Below are 19,333 nucleotides of genomic sequence, written 5' to 3'. Positions count from 1 at the left end.
CTGAGGCTTGCACAGTTTAATCTCCAGGCTCCCCCGCTCTCTGGCAAACCCAACCCCTCAGATCTACGGGATGTTTGTTGAAACTTATGTCCAATCCGGAATTTATTCCAGCGCCCTGTCTCATCTTGCTAGTGTTTCTTTTTTGAAAAGATTGTTTTATTATTTTTTTGGTAGGACATTGGTTTACATCATTGCTTGTGTTTCAGAAGCATAGGACCTCCCCCACGGCACCCACCACCAGGACCCCCACAGCCCACCCCCGCAGCCCACGGAGCTCCCTCCCCACCTGGCTTCCCTTTGCTCTCTGGCAGCCTCAGTTCTGTAGTCAGCTTTTGAGGGTTAGTTCTCAGTTTGGCATTCTCTGGCCTTGGCGTCTCTATATGCCACATAAAGGTCGCACCATCCAGTATTTGTCTTTCTCCTGCTCACACCCTTGCTAACTCTTCTGGCCCCTCCTCTTGCTAACTGGGTTCAACTTCTTGCTTCTGCTGGAACATGATTATTTTAAGCTTGTTCCCACTTTAGGGCCTTTGAACTTGCTTTTCTCACTGCCTGGAAGATTCTGCCTCTAGACCTTTACATCACTTCATTCTCCTCCTGAAAGATTTCATTGACTACCTTATCTAGAAGAGTTCCCTAGCCCCTTATTCTGCTCACTTAGTCTTACCATATGTGTTTATTTGAATATAATCTCTACCCCCGAGAATGTAAGCTCTGTCAAGGCAGGACATTGTCTTATTTCCCACCACATCCTGTGCTCCTGGAATAGTGCTGACACATAGAGGCGATCCATGAAGGTGTCCTCCAAGAACAAATGATTTTTTTAAATTTGCCTGTGGAATTTAGCCAACTGCCATGTGAAGAACTTGAAAAGCCCTAAGTGATAAAATGAGAAAATCATTTAGAGGAAAGCTTTATTTAAGCATTACTAATGAAAACGACTGCACATTATAGTACTGCAAGCTTAACAGATCTGTGTATGCACATGTATGTGTGTGTGTGTGTGTGCTTCCCATGCCTCTTTGATGGCTATTCTAGGAGAACATATCTGGATAGTTCTTGACGGTCCAGTAGATGCCATCTGGATCGAAAACCTGAATTCTGTTTTGGATGATAACAAAACTCTAACCCTTGCCAATGGTGATCGGATTCCCATGGCTCCAAACTGCAAGATTGTGTTTGAACCTCATAACATTGACAATGCCTCACCTGCTACTGTCTCGAGAAATGGGATGGTTTTTATGAGTTCTTCTATCCTTGATTGGAGTCCTATACTTGAGGTAAGATTGAAGTCTTTTTTTTTTTTTTTTTTTGCATCATTAAAGAAGAAATCCAGATCCCTTAGCATTCTCTTAGCAGGCATGCTGATTTGCTGCAGACCTATGGTGTAACTGTATTTTAATGCTACTGTTTATGGAAGATGCTGGAAGGCTCTGGGGCAGTCAAACCCTGGTTTCTTCAGGGCTCTTTTATAATTCCTTTAGATCTGTTGTTTCCAACCCCAGGGTGGTCATAATTGCAGTGTTTTGCAAAGTGCGTCAGTAATCCCCCAAATCTGTGGCTGATTAAGTAAAATTTCATTACATTTTTGAAAGATGCTTATTTGGATAAAGTTTGGGAACAACCATCTTAAATTAATAACTTAAAAAGACTATTAAAATTGCACATAAGGAATTTTTTAAATTCAATATTCAGTAGTCATGTACATAATATATTACTTCGACATACGTGCTTGGGAATAAAATTTCAGATATCTTCAGTTCATGACAAGGTATGTTATGTCATGTATTGATTTAATTAGATTGTAATTCAATAACTTCTATAATTAAATATTTTACTAATTGGATACTATGCTAGAAGGTAGAAGACTTATTATATAAACCACTAGTACAATCTTTTATGACATTGTTGGTTAGACTTATTATTTTTAATTACTTAAGTTTTTCAAGATGACTTTGATCAAAAGCTTGAAATTTTAATTTAAATAGTCATTTTATTTTATGTTTACATTGAATTCCTGTACTTTTTTTAAATGGGTATGTCCTAATTTATAATAATATCTTTTCAGAACTTACACAATTGTGGGTTGAAAGGGTTTAGATTTGCTAAACTATGAAGATGTGAAGGAGGGGGATTATATAGCAAATGACACTGTCATATAGTTGGATACATCACTAAAATGCTTCCAAAGATTTCACATTTCATAATTAAACTCACCATCTGTTAAGGAGAAAATAATCACTGATGACAGTTCTTTAAAATACAGATGATTGGGTCACACCCCAGTTCAACTGAATTAGAATATCTGGGGAGAGAAGTGCAGGAGGGGTGTGTGTGTGTGTTTGTGTGTGTGTGTGTGAGTGTGTGTGTTAAAACACTGCAATAAAACCACACATATAGCAAGCTCTAAGTGAAGTGTATTTTTGTGATTTCTCCCAAATACTTCAAATTCACAAAGGCTTTTAAAAATACTTCTACACTACCAGCTAATGAATATTTAGTTTGCTATTTATGAAATAAACTTCAGCTATATTCTTTGCATGCTCAAGCTGAATACAACCTTTACATTAATGCTACTCATACTTACTAGTTTTATATGATTTTAAAGGATGTAGTTTCTCCTTGCAAATGGTCAGGAAGAAGCAGACTCACATAGAACCAGATTGCAGAGACGTATGAATGATTTGGGATCAACACTTTATTGCTTCTGCTCAGTCTGTAAGAATGAGCTGACCTCGATGCCAAGCAAACTTGCCTCTCTTAAGAACACTGTGTGCTGAGTGGTATTTTATTGAGGACAAGTGCATGTCCCCCCATGGGGTTTCTCAGATGGCTAAGTCCCTCCTTTCCCGAGTCCTTTTGATACTTTTCTTCATTTGCTATCAGTTAAATTAGAAGAAATAAGACAACGCACAGTGACTAATCTTTGTTTCCCATTAAAAAAAATCTCGACATGGATTTCCTTTGTTCCTTTTTTATTCCTTTTTCTAAATCATTTCCAAATATGCCCCCCCCACCCTTGCTTCTTGCCTATTTTAGTTGAGAGCTGAAGACATTTCTCTCTTGATTTCAAGCCCTCATTGCAGGAGTTGTCCGTGTAGACCCACACACTGGGTTGTGTGCCTTGAGGTCCCAGCTGTGGGGGCCTGAAAACTTATGTAAGCTCTTTGGGTCTCAGTTTCCTCCTCAGTAAAAGTAGGGGCATAGTCGTTTCTTCCTCATTGAGTTGTTTGAGCATCCAGGGAATCCATGAAAGGACCTTCAGGAAGCCTGGCCCACCTAGTGCAACATCATCACTTAGATATAATGAATAAAAATGAGGACCTTTGTTCCCCATGACCATCATCCCGATGCCTAATATACTGAATTCATGTTATGTTCTGTAAACGAACAGGGTTTTCTTAAAAAGCGCTCCCCTCAAGAAGCTGACATTCTTCGTGAGCTGTACACCAAGTCTTTTCCCGGCCTGTATCGCTTCAGTGTTCAAAACTTAGAATTCAAGATGGAGATACTGGAGGCCTTTGTGATCATGCAGAGCATTAACATGCTCCAGGGCCTGATCCCTCCGAAGGTAAGTCCCTCCTGTCCGCAAGTGGCTCCGAGAAGCCGAGCATGGACACCGCGTCTGAGATGATCCTGTCAGCCGTGAGGGAGGGAGGGTTTCCATCATGGACTCTGGTATCTTGTATTTTTCATTTCATACCACGATTGCTTTATAATTTAATTGCAGGTTCACCAACAGACATCTAGTAAGCATCCCACGTTTATTTGAGAAACTCACTCTGTGTTTCCAGAGACCAGTTCCAATTTGTTCTCCAGTTTTCGTCACCCCTTCCCTTCTTCTTGTCTTGGGGAAAATGTCCCTTTTGTAGGTTGACTGCTTTCTGTCTTTCATCTTCTGAAATATCCTACTTAGGTTGCTAAGACTTTTATCAAGGTGACGATGCATTATGGTGTTATCTAGGCCCAGGTGTGTCACTGAGAGCCGTCCCCTGCATGTGCTGCATGAACTTCACCCTAGAAGGCCAGTTCTGTCCTCCACCGAGGCCTCAAAGCCAAGTGTTGGTAGGAGCATCAGGTCATTGCAAAGCTTCTGTTGTCCGCAGGAGCAAGGCGTGGAGGTGACAGCAGAGCACCTGGGGAGGCTGTACGTCTTCGCCCTGATGTGGAGTGTGGGGGCCGTGCTGGAGCTGGAGGGCCGGCGCCGGCTGGAGGGCTGGCTGTGTGCCCAGGAGACGCTGGCCTTGGACCTGCCCCCGCTGCTGGGGCCGGAGGACACCATGTTTGACTATTACGTCACCACCAGTGGTGAGGATGCTCCTTCCTTCAAATACAGCACATGGGACAGTTACTTTCCTAATGAGTGATATATATTTATTTTTTCTAAATGGTAATTAAGACTTCAGGTAAAATGGAAATAGAAGTTTTCATGTGTGAAGAAAACCAATGAGTGCTTTATTTTTGAAATTTGATTGTGCTCCAAATGCACATTTGCCCCTTTTTAAATGCTTTGTGATCTGAACATTTAATAAATTAAAAACAAATGAAAAAATCAGGTCTATTTCAGCAATCCATTTTATATAATCAGCCATTTATAAAAAAAATTATGAAGTGTGAAGTATGTTTTCACCAAGTATTAGTGTGTAGTCAAACATCTATATTGCTCTAAGTTTATTTATATGTGTATATTTATCTATAACGTACATACATACACAATATTTATGTATCGTTTACTTCAGATCTTTTCAGTCTTACAGTTAAGGAAGTGTGTCATGAAAATCTTGTCTGATTAGATATTTTCAAATGATTTTAGATTTTAGATACTTGCTTTTATTGCTATGTTCTGAAGTTTTGTATACACTATATGTTTTTGGAAATATACTTTTTAAAAAAGAAAATTTGGGCCTCCCTGGTAGCCTAGAAGTTAAGTCTCAGCGCTATCACTGCTAGGGCCTGAATTCGATCCCTGGGCAGGGAGCTACACACATGGCGCAGCAGACTTCTCCTGTCTCACCTGCTGCTCCCCTCAGCAGGGTATTTTAGTCAGTCTGCCTGTTCTGTTCCCCACTCTGTCTCTGGTGAATCCTCTCGCCCCCTGCACCTCTGGCCTGCACCCCAGTTCTTCTGCACAAAAATGAAAAAAGAAAGAAAATTCCAAGATACTTGCAAGTATCTCCCAACACCACCTCTTAGAAATAATTCCTCAGGAAGTTCCAGCTCTGCTGACAGACATGTGGATGCTTAGACCTCGGGTGCTGGCAATCTCTTGGGAAGATGCCCACTGGGGGTCAGGAGGTCCGCTCACCACAGCTGAGATCACATTGTTACTAAGAGGATGTGAAGATGCAAACGTCTGTGTGTTCACCTCAGGGGATTGGGCGCACTGGAACTCGTGTACGGAGGAGTACGTGTATCCACCTGATGCCACCCCAGAATATGGCTCCATCCTGGTGCCAAACGTTGACAATGTGAGGACCGACTTTTTAATCAAAACCATCGCTAAGCAGGGCAAGGTATGACCCATTTCACAAAAAATAGCCTATTTCTAGCTATCACTTGAAAACACGAAGCCTCTTTTATGTTTTCATTTTACAACGTTTTATGTTGCCGTTTAGCAAATATTACCCAAATCACCATACTTTTAATACTCGCTAGTAACAAAATTAGAGTTGAATAGTTGTGATTCATAATGAATTACTTCTCATGAATTGGTTGAGAGAAAGTACATTTTGACTTGTTTTCTCAAGGGATATGCTTGTCTTTTGACCACTGGAATAGTTCTCCAGGGCACCCACAACAAAATACCAAAGGTTTATGCGACAGTCATTTCTTCTCTGACAGTTCTGGAGGTTGGAAGTCCAACTCAAGGTGTCTGCAGGTTTACTTTCTTCTGAAGTAAACCTTGGCCTCGAGCTGCTGTGTCCTTGAGGCCTTTATCTGGCTGTGTGTATCCCTACCCCTTCTTTGTGGACCCAAACTTCCTCATCTATAAAGATGTTTCTTAGATGGAGCTGGGGCCCATGTTAATAACCTCATTTTAACTTAATCACCTATTTAAAGATCCCATTTCTAATTACAGTCACATTTGGAGGTACTGGTGGTGAAGGCTTCGATATATGAATTTTCGGGAACACAATATAGCCCATGACAATCATTGTATTGTATTTCTTAGATTTCTTTTCCAACTCTTATTTCAGGCTGTGCTGTTAATTGGTGAACAGGGAACAGCCAAGACAGTCATCATCAAAGGATTTATGTCAAAATATGATCCGGAAAGTCACATGATCAAGAGTCTGAATTTCTCTTCTGCAACCACCCCACTGATGTTTCAGGTACGGGCAGCTGGGTGCTGCGGATGAAGCCGAGTTTGTGATAAACATTGGAGACTTAACTCTCTGGACTATTTTAGCTGTGCCCACTGGACTCCATGTGCCAACTCTGTGGCAGCCCCCCTGGCAATGTCTTCTGTTACCTTTACTATTCATTTGCAATGGGATCTGTGCCTAGCTAGATTATAATATATAATCTTAAATTATGGAGGAAAATCATATAAAGTAATGAAAGGCCTCGATACTATTTAAACTATCCACACAGAAAAGCCTGTGAAAATCCCAAAATGAGAGAAATATTACTTGTTTCCCTGCTGTCTCCTTTCCTGTGTGTGTGTGTGTGGGAGGGTTGGGGGCGAGGGTGTTACTGTTATTCCAGCCGTTAGCCTAGAACACTGGTGTCATCTTTTACGTGTCTCTTTTGACACATCAAAGCAGTAATAGTAATAAATCTCTTAAGTTTGCACTGCTTTTTGTCAGTGATACTTTTGCTAAGAATGACGTGGGTTTGCAGTGGCTGGCTGCTGCTTTTTCTGTGTCACTAAGTTGTTTAAGACTCCTTTGAAACTGGGGAAGAAATCCTCAATGTCAGTCCATGCTTCAGTTCTTTGCAGGTCTAATGTTATTAGAACATTAATGCATTAACAAATAAGAAAGATTTCATAATTTAAAAATGGAAGGGAAAATTTGGGAGGACTCCAAATCCGAAGAACTTTCCTTTTTTGATTAACCTTATTGTCCTCTAGTTATTGGAATGGAAACACTAAAGGACAATGAAAATTGTTGAGAGCATGAATAAATCATGACTTTTTATCACTTAACGTAATTGGTGAATGCAGAATGCCAATAAACGAAGACCATTGATTAAGTTTCTAAATAAGACTGTCAAACTACATTATGCTCCTCTGTTAGAGATGGGATTTCCAATTACGATTAACCTTCTATTAGATGTGGAGCACTTGCACAGTCTTGTTGAAGGAAGGTGTGTATGGAAAGGTCACCCCCAAACTGTAATGACTCAGCAGTAGTATTTTTGTGTTTGGGGAACAGTATATTAAAATTACCTTAGGCTAGAGAATTGCTAATACTATGTACATTTCTGATATTGTTTCACATTTAAAGAACTCTAATTAGTTTCACTTTAGGAGAATTTACTCTTTAAAGGTTATACTTATAACTTTTCTTACAGATGCAGGTCATAAAACATGAAATCAAAGTGTGAGATTTTATTATATAGGGGAATTATCTAGATATTCACATTTCTTGAGACTGGATTAAATCTTCAGGGTTGTATGCAACTCTCATAATAACGACTTGATTTTGGTGCTGACCTCATGTGTGAAGGACTCGTTCCCCACAAGACTTTCCTCAGTTATGCCACTAGCCACAGGCTCAGAGGCTCCTGGGCCATCTGCCCTTCTGAGCAACTGACTCAAAATCAGGAGTTTCCATGGATCTCAGTTTTAGTATTTCTCTCTAATGACTTATAGAACTCAAGAAAGTGATATGCCTGTGATTTTGTTTTTATTGTAAAATATATGAATGAGGATCAGTCAAAAGGAATGTTGCAGAAGGCAAGGTATGGGAGGGTCCCATGTGCGAACCTTCTGTGTTCTTGGGAAGCATTACTACAGGCATATGGGTAGATAGCCCCAACCAGATAGCTTGTGTGAGCTCAAGGTCCAGAGTTTTTATTGGGCTTTTGTTATATGGATTGATTGGGCATGATTGATTGAATTATTAACCATGTGATTGAACTTAATCTCAATTTTACTCAATCTCCAAGTTCAGCTCCTCCTGGTGGTCAGCTATCACGTGGCTCAGAGTTCCACCCCCTAATCACATGGCGGTCTTTTGGGCACAAATGGTCAGAGGAGCTGATCATCTGATCATGAATAATGACAGCATCCCTAGGACTTGGGACAGTCCAAGGGGTGTGTGTGTGTATGTGTGTGTGTGTGTGTGTGTGTGTGTTTAGCATGGTCAAAATGCTTTTATTTAAATTGAATATTTTGCATGTGCTTACAAAGAATTAAAGCTTTTCCCACCACCATCCTATATGTCCCCTTTGTACCTCTTCCCTCCTCCCTCTCTTAACCTCAGAAATCTCTCTTCGTTTATTAATATCTGCTAATTTTACTTGTCAAATTGTTTACTATGTCAATGTCCAATGTCATTGTCATTCTGACTTGCTTTGCCACATCCAATCCCCTCAAGCACCTTCCATTTTGCTATAAATGGTGACATTTTCTCTTTCTTTATGGGTGAATAGTATTCCATGGTGTGGCTATATGACATCTTTTTTTAATTGATGCGACATTGGTCTATATCATTGTGTTTTGGAGGTACAGGATCTCCCCTTTCAGGTGTTGTTACCACAGTCACCCACCATTACAGCCAGCTTGCTCCCTCCCCTTTTTGTGTTTGGCCCACCTACTACCCCTCCCCCTCTGGTTGCCTCAGTTCTACAGTCAGATTTCTAGGGTTTGTTATCGGTTTGGCTTTATCTATATTCCACGTGAGTGACACCATCCAGTATTTGTCTTCTCCTTCTGGCTTATTTTAGTTAGCATAATCCCCTTCATTTCCCTTCTTCTTGTGACACATGGCAAGAGTTGATCTATTTTTAATAGTTGAGTTTAATAGTTGAGTTTTAATAGTTGAGTTCCATTGTTTATGTATTGTGTCTTCCTGATCATCTGTTCTTGAGCATTTAAGTTGCTTCTATAACTTGGCTATTGTATAGTAAAGCTTTTTTTTTTTTAAGAATTATTTATGCATACAAGAGCTGAGGTACAGGCCAGAGGTATGGGGGGGTGAGAGGATTCACCAGAGACAGAGTGGGGAACAGAACAGGCAGACTGACTGAGATACACTGCTGAGGGGAGCAGTGGGTGAGTCAGGAGAGGTCTGCCGCACCATGTGGGTAGCTCCCTGGCTGGCCGGGGGATCAAACTCATGCTGCAGTGGCTGCGGACAGCTTCATAGGTTACGTCTTAACCCCTTGCGCCACCGGGGAGGCCCACTTGGCTATTGTAAATAGTCCTGCGATGAACATCAGTGTGCATAAGGAAACTCCATGGGCATAAAGGCTCCCTCCTAGGAAACAGGGATGAAGGCCTGGCTAATTCTTCATTACTTAACAAGAACTTGGAACTATGCTTTTGTGAGTAACTCTTGATGATATTTACTCCTTCAATATGGTAAAGATCATCATCTATTTCTAGAAGTGGCACCAAATTGAAGTGCAATCATTAGGAGAAAAGAAAGCATGCTTTTAAAATATAAAAACCCTCTATTTTTAGAGTCCCACTGTCTGATTCCCAGTGACTTCTGCCCAGCTCCCGCCTACCCTTCAATGTGAAGTTGGTGCCAGCACTTCCCTGCTGTTCTCTCTGCTCAGAAACATCCCAGATCCTCTACTGGGTTTAGTGCCTATCTGGGCTGTGGAGCATCGGGGCTTTCTATTAAGCTAGACTCATTAGTTGTAGAAAGCTTTCAATTAGCCAAACTGCTGTAATTAACTTTCTCACTGTAATTTTCAGCCATTCATGCTAAACAAGGGCTGATGGAGTCGAGCATGTATCTCGGTGTCGCTCACATATCTGGAGCCAAACCAAGCTGAATTACAGATGACAAAATCGACACTTACATCCCTCCTGTGCCACCATGTTGTCTGGTCAAGGACATAGGTGTAGTCAAGGGCAAGTGTCTGGTTAAGGACACGTCTGTTACATCATTTCCTTTTCACTGTCACATCTTTTTTCAGTAGAACTCACTTGATGTCTCTTTTTGCTGGAGTGGTTTATTTCCCTCATTTACATTAATGATTACTGAAGTCGCCAGTCACTGTCAAATGTGTGTACTGAACAAAAATTTTATGGTCACCTTATTTTTTGGCTACATGAATTCATTTTGCCTTTTGAGAGAGATGACTCATTTTTTCCAAAGCAAATATTGTTTAAATGCTTTCCTGCTTTTGAAAGTAATCCATACATATCTTAAAAAATGCAAACGATGCTGAATGGTAAGCAGAGGCAAGTGAAAACTGATCAAGAAAATTTCTGCCAAGTCTTCTAAAAACAATCTTAAAGTGTTTTGAACATCAACCATTTTGCAAGTGGTGGCAAGACAACAGATTTTTTAAATGAGAATCAAGAGCTAGGAAAGAAATTCTCCATTTCCCCTGAGACTCAGAACCACTCTTCCAAATGACATCTTATGCAAAAGATTAATCTATGAAACAGATCATTATGGAGTCGCGCTGTGGAATCATTGCTGGACTCCTACGGTGCTCCCATCTCATCCTTGCTTCCTGAAGGGACCTCTGTGATTGCAGAAAACACTTTTGTTACCTCATAACATGGTTCAAAGAGTGGTTTCTAGAGGAGAATCATAAGAGATAACATGTGAAAGTGTATCTCCATGGTGAAGCTCTCTAAAACTGTCAGATTTTACTGATCACAGTAATGCTCTTGGATAGAGGAAAGGTTATTTTTTGAGTTCTCACCATTGGTGGCAGAAGCCACTGAATAATTGGACCCCATATATTCTATTGCCCTTTTCCAGCCCACTCACACGGCTCCCGATGATGGCATTTCTGTACCCACATTACTATTCCAAGGACTGTTTTATCACTTTACTGCATTTGATTTATTTTTAGCTTCTAGTTATGTGTTATTGTATTTTCATGTTATTTTATCTATATTTCCCTTTTTATGCTATACTGTTGAACATTTTAAACTTTGCTAACATAAGACTTTGTTCATTTGGTTTCAATTAATTATAAAATAAAATGGGAAGACATTATTTAGGCAGTAGATTTTGTAATAAAGAGCCTATGTTTTCCATTTTCATCTTTAATGGAAATCTAAAATTAAGCAAATCTAAAATTTTATATTTCAATGTAATTAGATACAACTTTTTAAAAAAATGATTTAAGAAATGCTACATATAGTAATAACAAAATATATTTATGTATTTATAATGTACTAAGCTCACCAAGGACTTTAACATATTGTGTCATTATGAATAACACTCTGCAGTGTATCAACACATATATGTGTGTATATGGTTATGTGTCTTTACACAAACCCCAGTTTCCTGGTTCAGAAACATTAGGAGACTTATATCAAATCACAAAATTAATAAAAGGTAAAAAAATAGCAGTTTGACCCTTTTTTAGACTTTAAGACTACCCGAGCTATTATGCAAGGCCATGTAAGTTATGAAGATTTTGTGCTGGTCCCATTTGGAGAGAAAATTGTGTGGAGGTGAACCCAACAATTAGACAGTGAACAACCTCAGCAACTGTGCATGACCTACTGATTCCTCCCAATGTGATGTTGTTCCTCCCTCTGGTAAGAGAGACAGATTTGTGCACAGGCAAGTGTAGCTGATGTGATAGAGCTACTTGTGGTGTAATCTAAGTATTTCAGAGCCCAGAGTAGAAGGGAATTAGTTTCCTTAGGGCATCAGAGAAATCGGGGTAATGAAAGAGATGCCCATTCCTTGGGGAATTTAATACTTACATTAATTTTTAGGGATTATATAGTTTTCTGTTAAATGAATTCAGAAAACTGAGGTGTACTGGTCCTAGGGCGCCTCACTCAGCATAGTGAGGAGCGGCTTTCCTCAGTTCCATGTCTAAGTCTGTCTGGATTTCTAACCATCTGGTTTGTGTGTCTTTATAACTGGGCTTAACTCTGGTGTCCCGTGTGTGACAACATGATCGGTTTTGTTCACGTTTCATCAATTGCTTTAGTGATGTCATGTTGATGACCATTCTCTGATTTCAGAGTAAAGTCATCATCTATTCTCCAACAACTTAAACTACCATTACTCCAGATCCTGGCTCGAGATTTCAATTTTTTAGCAGTAGGCTGGGTTGAGACATTAATGGAGATCATTTGTCTAAATTGATGTTTCACACATTGGGTTTGTCTAACGCTAAGCCTGAGAGATTGTTTGGTTCAGACACGAGTGCTGTGAGAGGGTGTAATGGAGGATCTAGCAATGGACACTGTAAACCCGCTTGGATTGGAGCGTTGTTCTCTGCCCCATCTCTGATCGTTGACTGAGCATGAAGGACTCAGGGCTTGAGGGGTCAGAACAAGGAGGCTGAGGAGGAGAGTTTAGAGATGAGGCAGGAGAAGTGAGCGGGAGGACCATGGAGTTGCTTGTTAACTCATTAATGGGGGACCGCTGGAATGTTGAGAGGATTACATCATCTCCTAGGAGTTCATTCCGGCTGCAGAGTGGGGAACAAGGTGGAAGAGAGGGTTGCTGCGAGAGGCCAAGAGGAGACTCCTCAGAAGGGCGATTAAGCTGGACCAAGATAGTAAACGTGGGGCTGGGAACAGCTTGAGGATGTGTCCAATCGTGGTCAAGCAGCACAACTGAGGGGACTTGTGGGTTGATGAAGGTTGTTGGAGGAGAGGGCTAGAAGAGAGAGAAAAAGGTTAAAGATGGCGCCCATTTTCCTTGTCTTGATTTATCCATGTATTAAATATTTACTGATAAATACATTGTACCAGACTCTTTTCTAGACCTGCTGATGCAAAGATGAGCTACATCGACAAGGTGCCTGCCCCTCTGACATTAGACTGGGGAGACAGACATAATCAAGCAAATACATTATCTACTTGGCTTCATTAGCTGTGTTGTGGTTTAAGCCACCAAAACAGCCGATGGTGGGGTCTAAGGAGAGAACACGCATCAAGATCAGGGAGAATGTGGATGGCAAAATACCACCAAGATGATCACGAATTATTTAGATAGATTTCTTTGGGGAGGCAGAAATTCTAGATAAAATTATAAATCACATAATACAGACAAAGTACAAACATACAAAGGAGTTTCCAGGGTTGACTAGAGGGAGGACAATTTTAAAGGTTGTGACATTAAGTTCCATGAAAAAGACAAACTGACCTCCAGCATCTCACTGTTCAGAGAGGAGGGGTTACATTAAACAGTCACTTTGACCTTCTAGGACAATTTAGCCATGTTGTATGTGGAAATGTTTGAACAGGCCAATTAGGTAACTGGTGCTAATTCCTGAGATGAACTCCCAAGAGGAGCGCAGACTTCGTGATGATATGTTGATTTTGTGATGCTAGGGAAAATCCAGGTGGGTCAAGCACAGGATTTTCCCATGCATTCCCTAGTAGATACATTCCCCAGTAGATACCTGAAGGGGTAGAACATGCAGTTATTATGTTTCAGACCTTTGAGAGGTCTAACACTGGAGCAGCCTGTACAATTCATTAGATGACTACTTTACAGGGCAGCCATTCCAAAAACAAAGAATCTCAACTCCAGGTTCACAAGCTATTTAGTTATTCTCCCTCCTTTGTTTTTGTCAACTTAGCTCTTTATGACACATAGTTTACTAGTAATTTTCTGCTATTTCAAAGAAATCAGTATTATAATAATGGGGAGGGGAGTGCAGGTGCGTGGCTATTATTGTGTAGTATCTCACCCATTCCCCCCATGACTTCTTAGCCCTTAGAAGCCCCCCAAGGCATAAACTCTTCTTGTGCCCGTGATTTCTCACTGATGGATCAGGGAAGGTTTGGAAGGCTCTAATTTGCCCCAGGGAGGTGTCAAGAAATTATTAATGGCCTTATGCATTTAAATTCATTGAAAAGCAGAGCTAAATTTATCCTCAAACATTATTTTAAACAGTTTGCTTTTATGTCAGAAAATATGAAATTCTTTTTGCCATTGTATTGTTGTCATGGGAAATTTGTTTTATAGTCAAGAGTTGTGATAGATTTTTTTTTTAAAGATTTATTTATTTATACAAGCACTGGGTATAGTCAGAAGCACGGGAGGGTGAGAGAATTCACCAGAGCCAGAGCGGGGAACAGAACAGGCAGACAGACGAAATACACTGCTGAGGGGAGCAGTGGGGAGACAGGAGAGGTCTGCTGTGCCATGTGGGTAGCTCCCTGGCCAGGGATTGAACTGAGGCTGCAGTGGCTGGAGATAGCTTGATAGTGCTGAGAGTAAACCCCTGTGTCACCAGGGAGGCCCCGGTTTAATCAGATTTAATGTTCATTTTCATATTTACCGGGAAAGTGCTTTTACAGACAGAGTGTAGCCTCCTCCTGTGCCACCTGAGTGCAGAATACCAAAATGAGAGAGGAGACACAGGTGGCTACTCTTCTGCATTTTGTGTCAGGGATGAGATGTGACTCAGTGTGATGCATCTGCCTCCAGCAGTGGCTGGATAGTGTTCAGGCTACAGAAGCCAAGTGGCGGCCTTCCCCGTGGAGAGAGCCATCCTGGATAATGCAGGCCACTCGGCTCAGAGCACACACTCAGGAAGCTTCTTGGATAGTGGTCCTGTTTAACTTCATCCCCGATCACAACGAGGATGTTTTTCACAGGGCTGGACCCGTTGAATACTGTAGGTGGGAGGCAATCGTGTCTTCAGTGTAGACACACTAAAACAAACAAAAAATCTCTGGAAATGGACAGAAGAGTCCCATCCCATTCAAAATTAACATTGACCAGGATTTTATTTATCCCTTCAATAAGCTAGATTGTCAAATATTGTAAATATTACACAAGATAATTTAGGTGCTTTATACACTGCTTTTCAGAATTAAGGAGAGGTTTTTTTCCCCTGAGCAATTACTATGAATTCAAAGGTTCTTAGAGTTTTAAACCAATTGACCATGTCTCAGGGGATGTTTTCACAGACACTTCTGTTGGCTTTCTTGTTTGACAGAGGACAGTGGAGAGCTATGTGGATAAACGCATGGGGACAACGTACGGCCCTCCTGCAGGAAAGAAGATGACTGTTTTTATTGATGATGTGAATATGCCAATCATCAATGAGTGGGGAGACCAGGTATGTGGATTTTATTGTACCCATCATGTCTTTAATTCAGCTTTCAATTATTCTTTGATGAGTAAACATCTTTCTACTTTTTTCAGCATGTAGTTCTTGAAGCCCAATAAAATCCGTGACTTGGAAACATTCGAGGAGTATTGGGGTATAAAGGAATGGCCTTTAATTTTGGAAAGTTGTCTTTTGTAGGTTACTAATGAGATAGTGCGGCAGCTGATGGAACAGAATGGCTTCTATAACCTCGAGAAGCCCGGGGAATTCACCAGCATCGTGGACATCCAATTCTTGGCAGCCATGATTCACCCTGGGGGTGGACGCAATGATATACCCCAAAGACTCAAGAGGCAGTTCTCTATATTTAACTGCACTTTGCCCTCCGATGCCTCCATGGACAAGATCTTTGGTAAAAATAATGTCAGTGGGAATTGGGGAAGGAAGAACACTCACTACTGTTCCATGAGGAAAGACCCAGAGGTCAACCCCCAAAGAGTAGTGGGTGTCTCTTGGCCTTATCACCCTCAAGTTGTGTATTTTGTTTCACATGGGAATTTATTATACAATGGACCATCCTGGGTGCCTCGGTAGACCTTTCTACTTAGATTTTTCTTATATTTACTGTTGTTAGCTTCTTAAACAGGGAGGTTTAGCATTAAATGAACATGGAGGGATGAGATTTTTCTTCATGGGCATACATATATGAGCTCTAACTTGATCTTATACCCCACTAGAAGTTTATGTAGCTGATATTTTAACCAAGCTAAATAATGGTTTTGGTCCAAGATACAATTTTGCATACAACAGAGATTAGCCAGATTCTGGTTTCAGAGTAATTTAAAGATGACAACAAGTCAGTGATTAATTCCATATGTAGTATTTCAGAAATAATTTCCTGAAGAAACATTAGCCCCATAGATAACCATCGTTATTTAACTGAGTAATGAAAATGAGTTTGTAACTGATTATGGAATTAGTCTTTGCAGAAAGAGTGTAAAATTATGTACGCATTCGTGTTAGGTATTAATTTACCGTTTCTGAAACTGCTACCAAGAAAAAAACTCATTAGGATTACCCTAATTAACTTCTGGTGAACTAAAATGTCAACTTAGTGCCCCTGGCTAGTGGAGGGTGGCAGGATCTCCTCCAATCACAGCGGTGAGCCAGGTTTGGAAAGCAGATGACAACGTGTATCTAAACTTGGGAAAAGTAAAGTGGACCAGAAAGAGTAACATCACTTTCAATTATTCCTTTTTGTATAAAAATTTTACATAGAAAGTAAATGAAAACAATTTATAATGCATGGAGAAGCAACAGCAGAATGCAAAAATCTTAGAGAATTATGAAACCTCCCTTTTCTTACCTTTTAATATATAATTCGTGCATTTATTGTTACTCATTTAACAGTACTGATTTAGTTCAGCTAGTGTTTTCAGGAGTATGTCTTAGCGCTTCGATATCTGAATTTTAACTTACTTGAACCTAAAACATTTTCTTTAGGTTTTTAAAAAGCAAGGGAAGTTCATGCAGCTGTCTATGAAAATGTGTAGTGTTATTTGTGAAAACTCTGCATTGTGACATTTTCGTCGTAAGTTAGCTGAGCTGAGCTGTCAGCAGTCATGGCTTGTTTCTCCTTTCAGGTGTGATTGGAACGGGCTACTATTGCACCCAGAGGGGTTTCTCAGAAGAGGTGAGGGTCTCAGTGACGAAACTGGTCCCCCTGACACGCTGCCTGTGGCAGAGGACGAAGATGAAAATGCTCCCGACCCCCGCGAAATTCCACTATGTGTTTAACCTCCGAGACCTTTCTAGGATCTGGCAGGGAATGCTGAACACCACTTCAGAAGTTATCAAGGAACCAGATGTAAGTGATACAAAGAAGGGAAAACTAATAACATTGTTATTATTTATATTCCTTGAATATTCTTGGTAACGTCACTCAGTGGAATTATGAAAATATTTTGGGATGTTTTAACATGGACATTTTTTCTTTGCTGCTTTTCAGCTAACATAGAGAAAAGGTATGTCAGGAAATGTCTTTTAAAAAATTCCAATTAAACTAGGTTGATGTTTAATTATTTTCTAGTGAATAGAATAAAAGAAACAATTAACCAACCTTATTTTCTCATTACAATATCCTATTCTTATACTGAATAATAGGAAGAGTCCTCATTGATTGTATTATGTATAGTCTTCATGTTTAGACTTGGTATTTTAGCTTAAGAATTATCTCATATATGTTCAAAATTGAAGAAACCATCTAATTTGCAAAATGTTACCAAGTTAAGAAATTTCCATCAGTTTTTCATATCAAATGATAAGCCTGAACAAACATTTGTTAGCCTTGCTATAGGAACAGCAATTGATATCCTCACTTCTATTTAATTTTGGGCCCTGGCTTATCTATACTAGATGATTTCTTTGTTCAGATAATCCAAATTTTGGCCACAAATTTTGGCATATCCATGAGAAGTGTTCATATACTACATTTTCTATTATGGCTTGGGCCACATCCCCCAAAACTAATTTATCACAAGCTTAAGGCTATTACATAGACTGTTACATAGAATATTGCTGGTTGATCAGAGTGATTTTAGTATTTTTGTCTAGGGATGTTTTCATTTAAAAAATGGTAAATGAATAGCCACTGCTTTCTGTTGGATGTACATGAATGGGGACACTTTGAAGTTGAGTGACATCAACCTTAACTTTTGAGCAAGGGGCATCTCGAGTGAGGAAGAATGATTCTCTCCACCATGGTCAGCTTGAATCCCAACTCTGGCATGATATGAGCTAAGGAAGCATTTGAATTCTGCTTTCGACAGGAACTGTTGAGATTGTGGAAACATGAATGCAAACGTGTGATAGCAGATCGTTTCACGGTGTCTGAAGATGTGATCTGGTTCGATAAGACTTTAGTCAATTTGGTGGAGGAGGAATTTGGTGAAGAGAGTAAAGTCTCAGTGGATTGTGGAGTTGATGCTTATTTTGTGGATTTCCTGAGGGATGCACCTGAAGCTACAGGTAAACTATGAGGGCAGAATTTGAAATTTCAAAATGGCTAGCTGAGGATAGAAGGGATGTTGAGTTTCTGTCTAGGAACCTCTATGGCCACAAGCCTGGGACATAATAGGTGCTCAATAAATACAGAGCCGAGTAGATAAATGCATACCCATGGAGTTCAAAGATGAATTATTATAAAAATGCCTTTCAGTCTTGGATATGAAGGGAGATCTGGAGACAATTACTCATTGTTAAATTGTAGAGCAATTGAAGAAACTTAATTATTTCCCCTCAAACCCAGGTGAAACATCTGAGGAGGCTGATGCTGAAATGCCCAAAGTTTACGAGCCAATTGAATCTTTTGATCAGCTAAAGGAGCGCTTGAATATGTTCCTACAGCTGTACAACGAGAGTGTCCGTGGTGCCGGCATGGACTTGGTGTTCTTCACAGATGCCATGGTTCACTTAGTCAAGGTCAGCTATCAAGCTCAGTAGCTCCTCCCCAAAGTTCCAGACATTTAGCTTCACACCAGAATCCCCTCTCCTCGTTCATTTTCATCTTCTGGGAGAATACTCATTTCAAAATCAATGTAATGTGATCATCCAATTTAATTTCAAGCTGAATGCAACATGTCACACCTATAGGCTTAAAATCAGAGCATGTGTACTTCAAATGTGTGATCAGATAATTTTATTCAGTGTTGCTACACAGCTTCCAGCTCAATGTTTTCATCACATAGAATGAATGTGGTTGACGTCTGAATTCAAAGCACAGGGGAAAATCTGCTGATTTTTTTGCACCATGCAAAGGATAACTATAAAAACCAGTGCAGAGACTTTGAAGACATTATGCTAAATCGGTCTCAAAAAGACAACTACTATATGATTCCTCTTATATGAAGTGCCTGAAGTGGTCATATTCACAGGCAGAAAGGAGAGTGAACGTTGCCAGGGGTGGAGGTGGGGTTGAGAGGGGGTGACTAGGGTGAGGGAAGGCAGGAGTGTTTAATGCAGAGTTTTATTTTTGTAAGATGAGTTCTGGAGATGGGTGGTGGGGGTGTTAGCACACAATGAGAATGTATTTAGTGCCACTGAACACTGCACTTAGCAATGGTTAAGATGGTCAGTTTTATATTATGTGTATTTT

At 40.2% G+C, this 19,333-nt stretch overlaps 1 protein-coding gene across 1 annotated transcript in view; it reads left to right on the top strand.

Moving 5' to 3' along the window:
- Positions 1-19,333, top strand: part of DNAH5 (dynein axonemal heavy chain 5) — a gene marked incomplete at both ends in the record, with an annotated part of 180,216 nt that overhangs the window by 92,734 nt on the left and 68,149 nt on the right. The window contains 10 exons of the mRNA XM_084233059.1: positions 1,039-1,280; positions 3,395-3,571; positions 4,107-4,308; positions 5,371-5,513; positions 6,198-6,332; positions 15,067-15,189; positions 15,379-15,592; positions 16,824-17,047; positions 18,009-18,207; positions 18,488-18,660. Of these exons, the coding sequence (XP_084089185.1) occupies positions 1,039-1,280; positions 3,395-3,571; positions 4,107-4,308; positions 5,371-5,513; positions 6,198-6,332; positions 15,067-15,189; positions 15,379-15,592; positions 16,824-17,047; positions 18,009-18,207; positions 18,488-18,660 (1,832 nt within the window). The remainder of the gene's footprint in view (positions 1-1,038; positions 1,281-3,394; positions 3,572-4,106; positions 4,309-5,370; positions 5,514-6,197; positions 6,333-15,066; positions 15,190-15,378; positions 15,593-16,823; positions 17,048-18,008; positions 18,208-18,487; positions 18,661-19,333) is intronic.

Source organism: Talpa europaea (genome assembly GCF_964194135.1).
Source record: "Talpa europaea genome assembly, chromosome: 5".
Taxonomy (NCBI): domain Eukaryota; kingdom Metazoa; phylum Chordata; class Mammalia; order Eulipotyphla; family Talpidae; genus Talpa; species Talpa europaea.
This window is presented reverse-complemented; position numbering and strand designations above follow the sequence as displayed.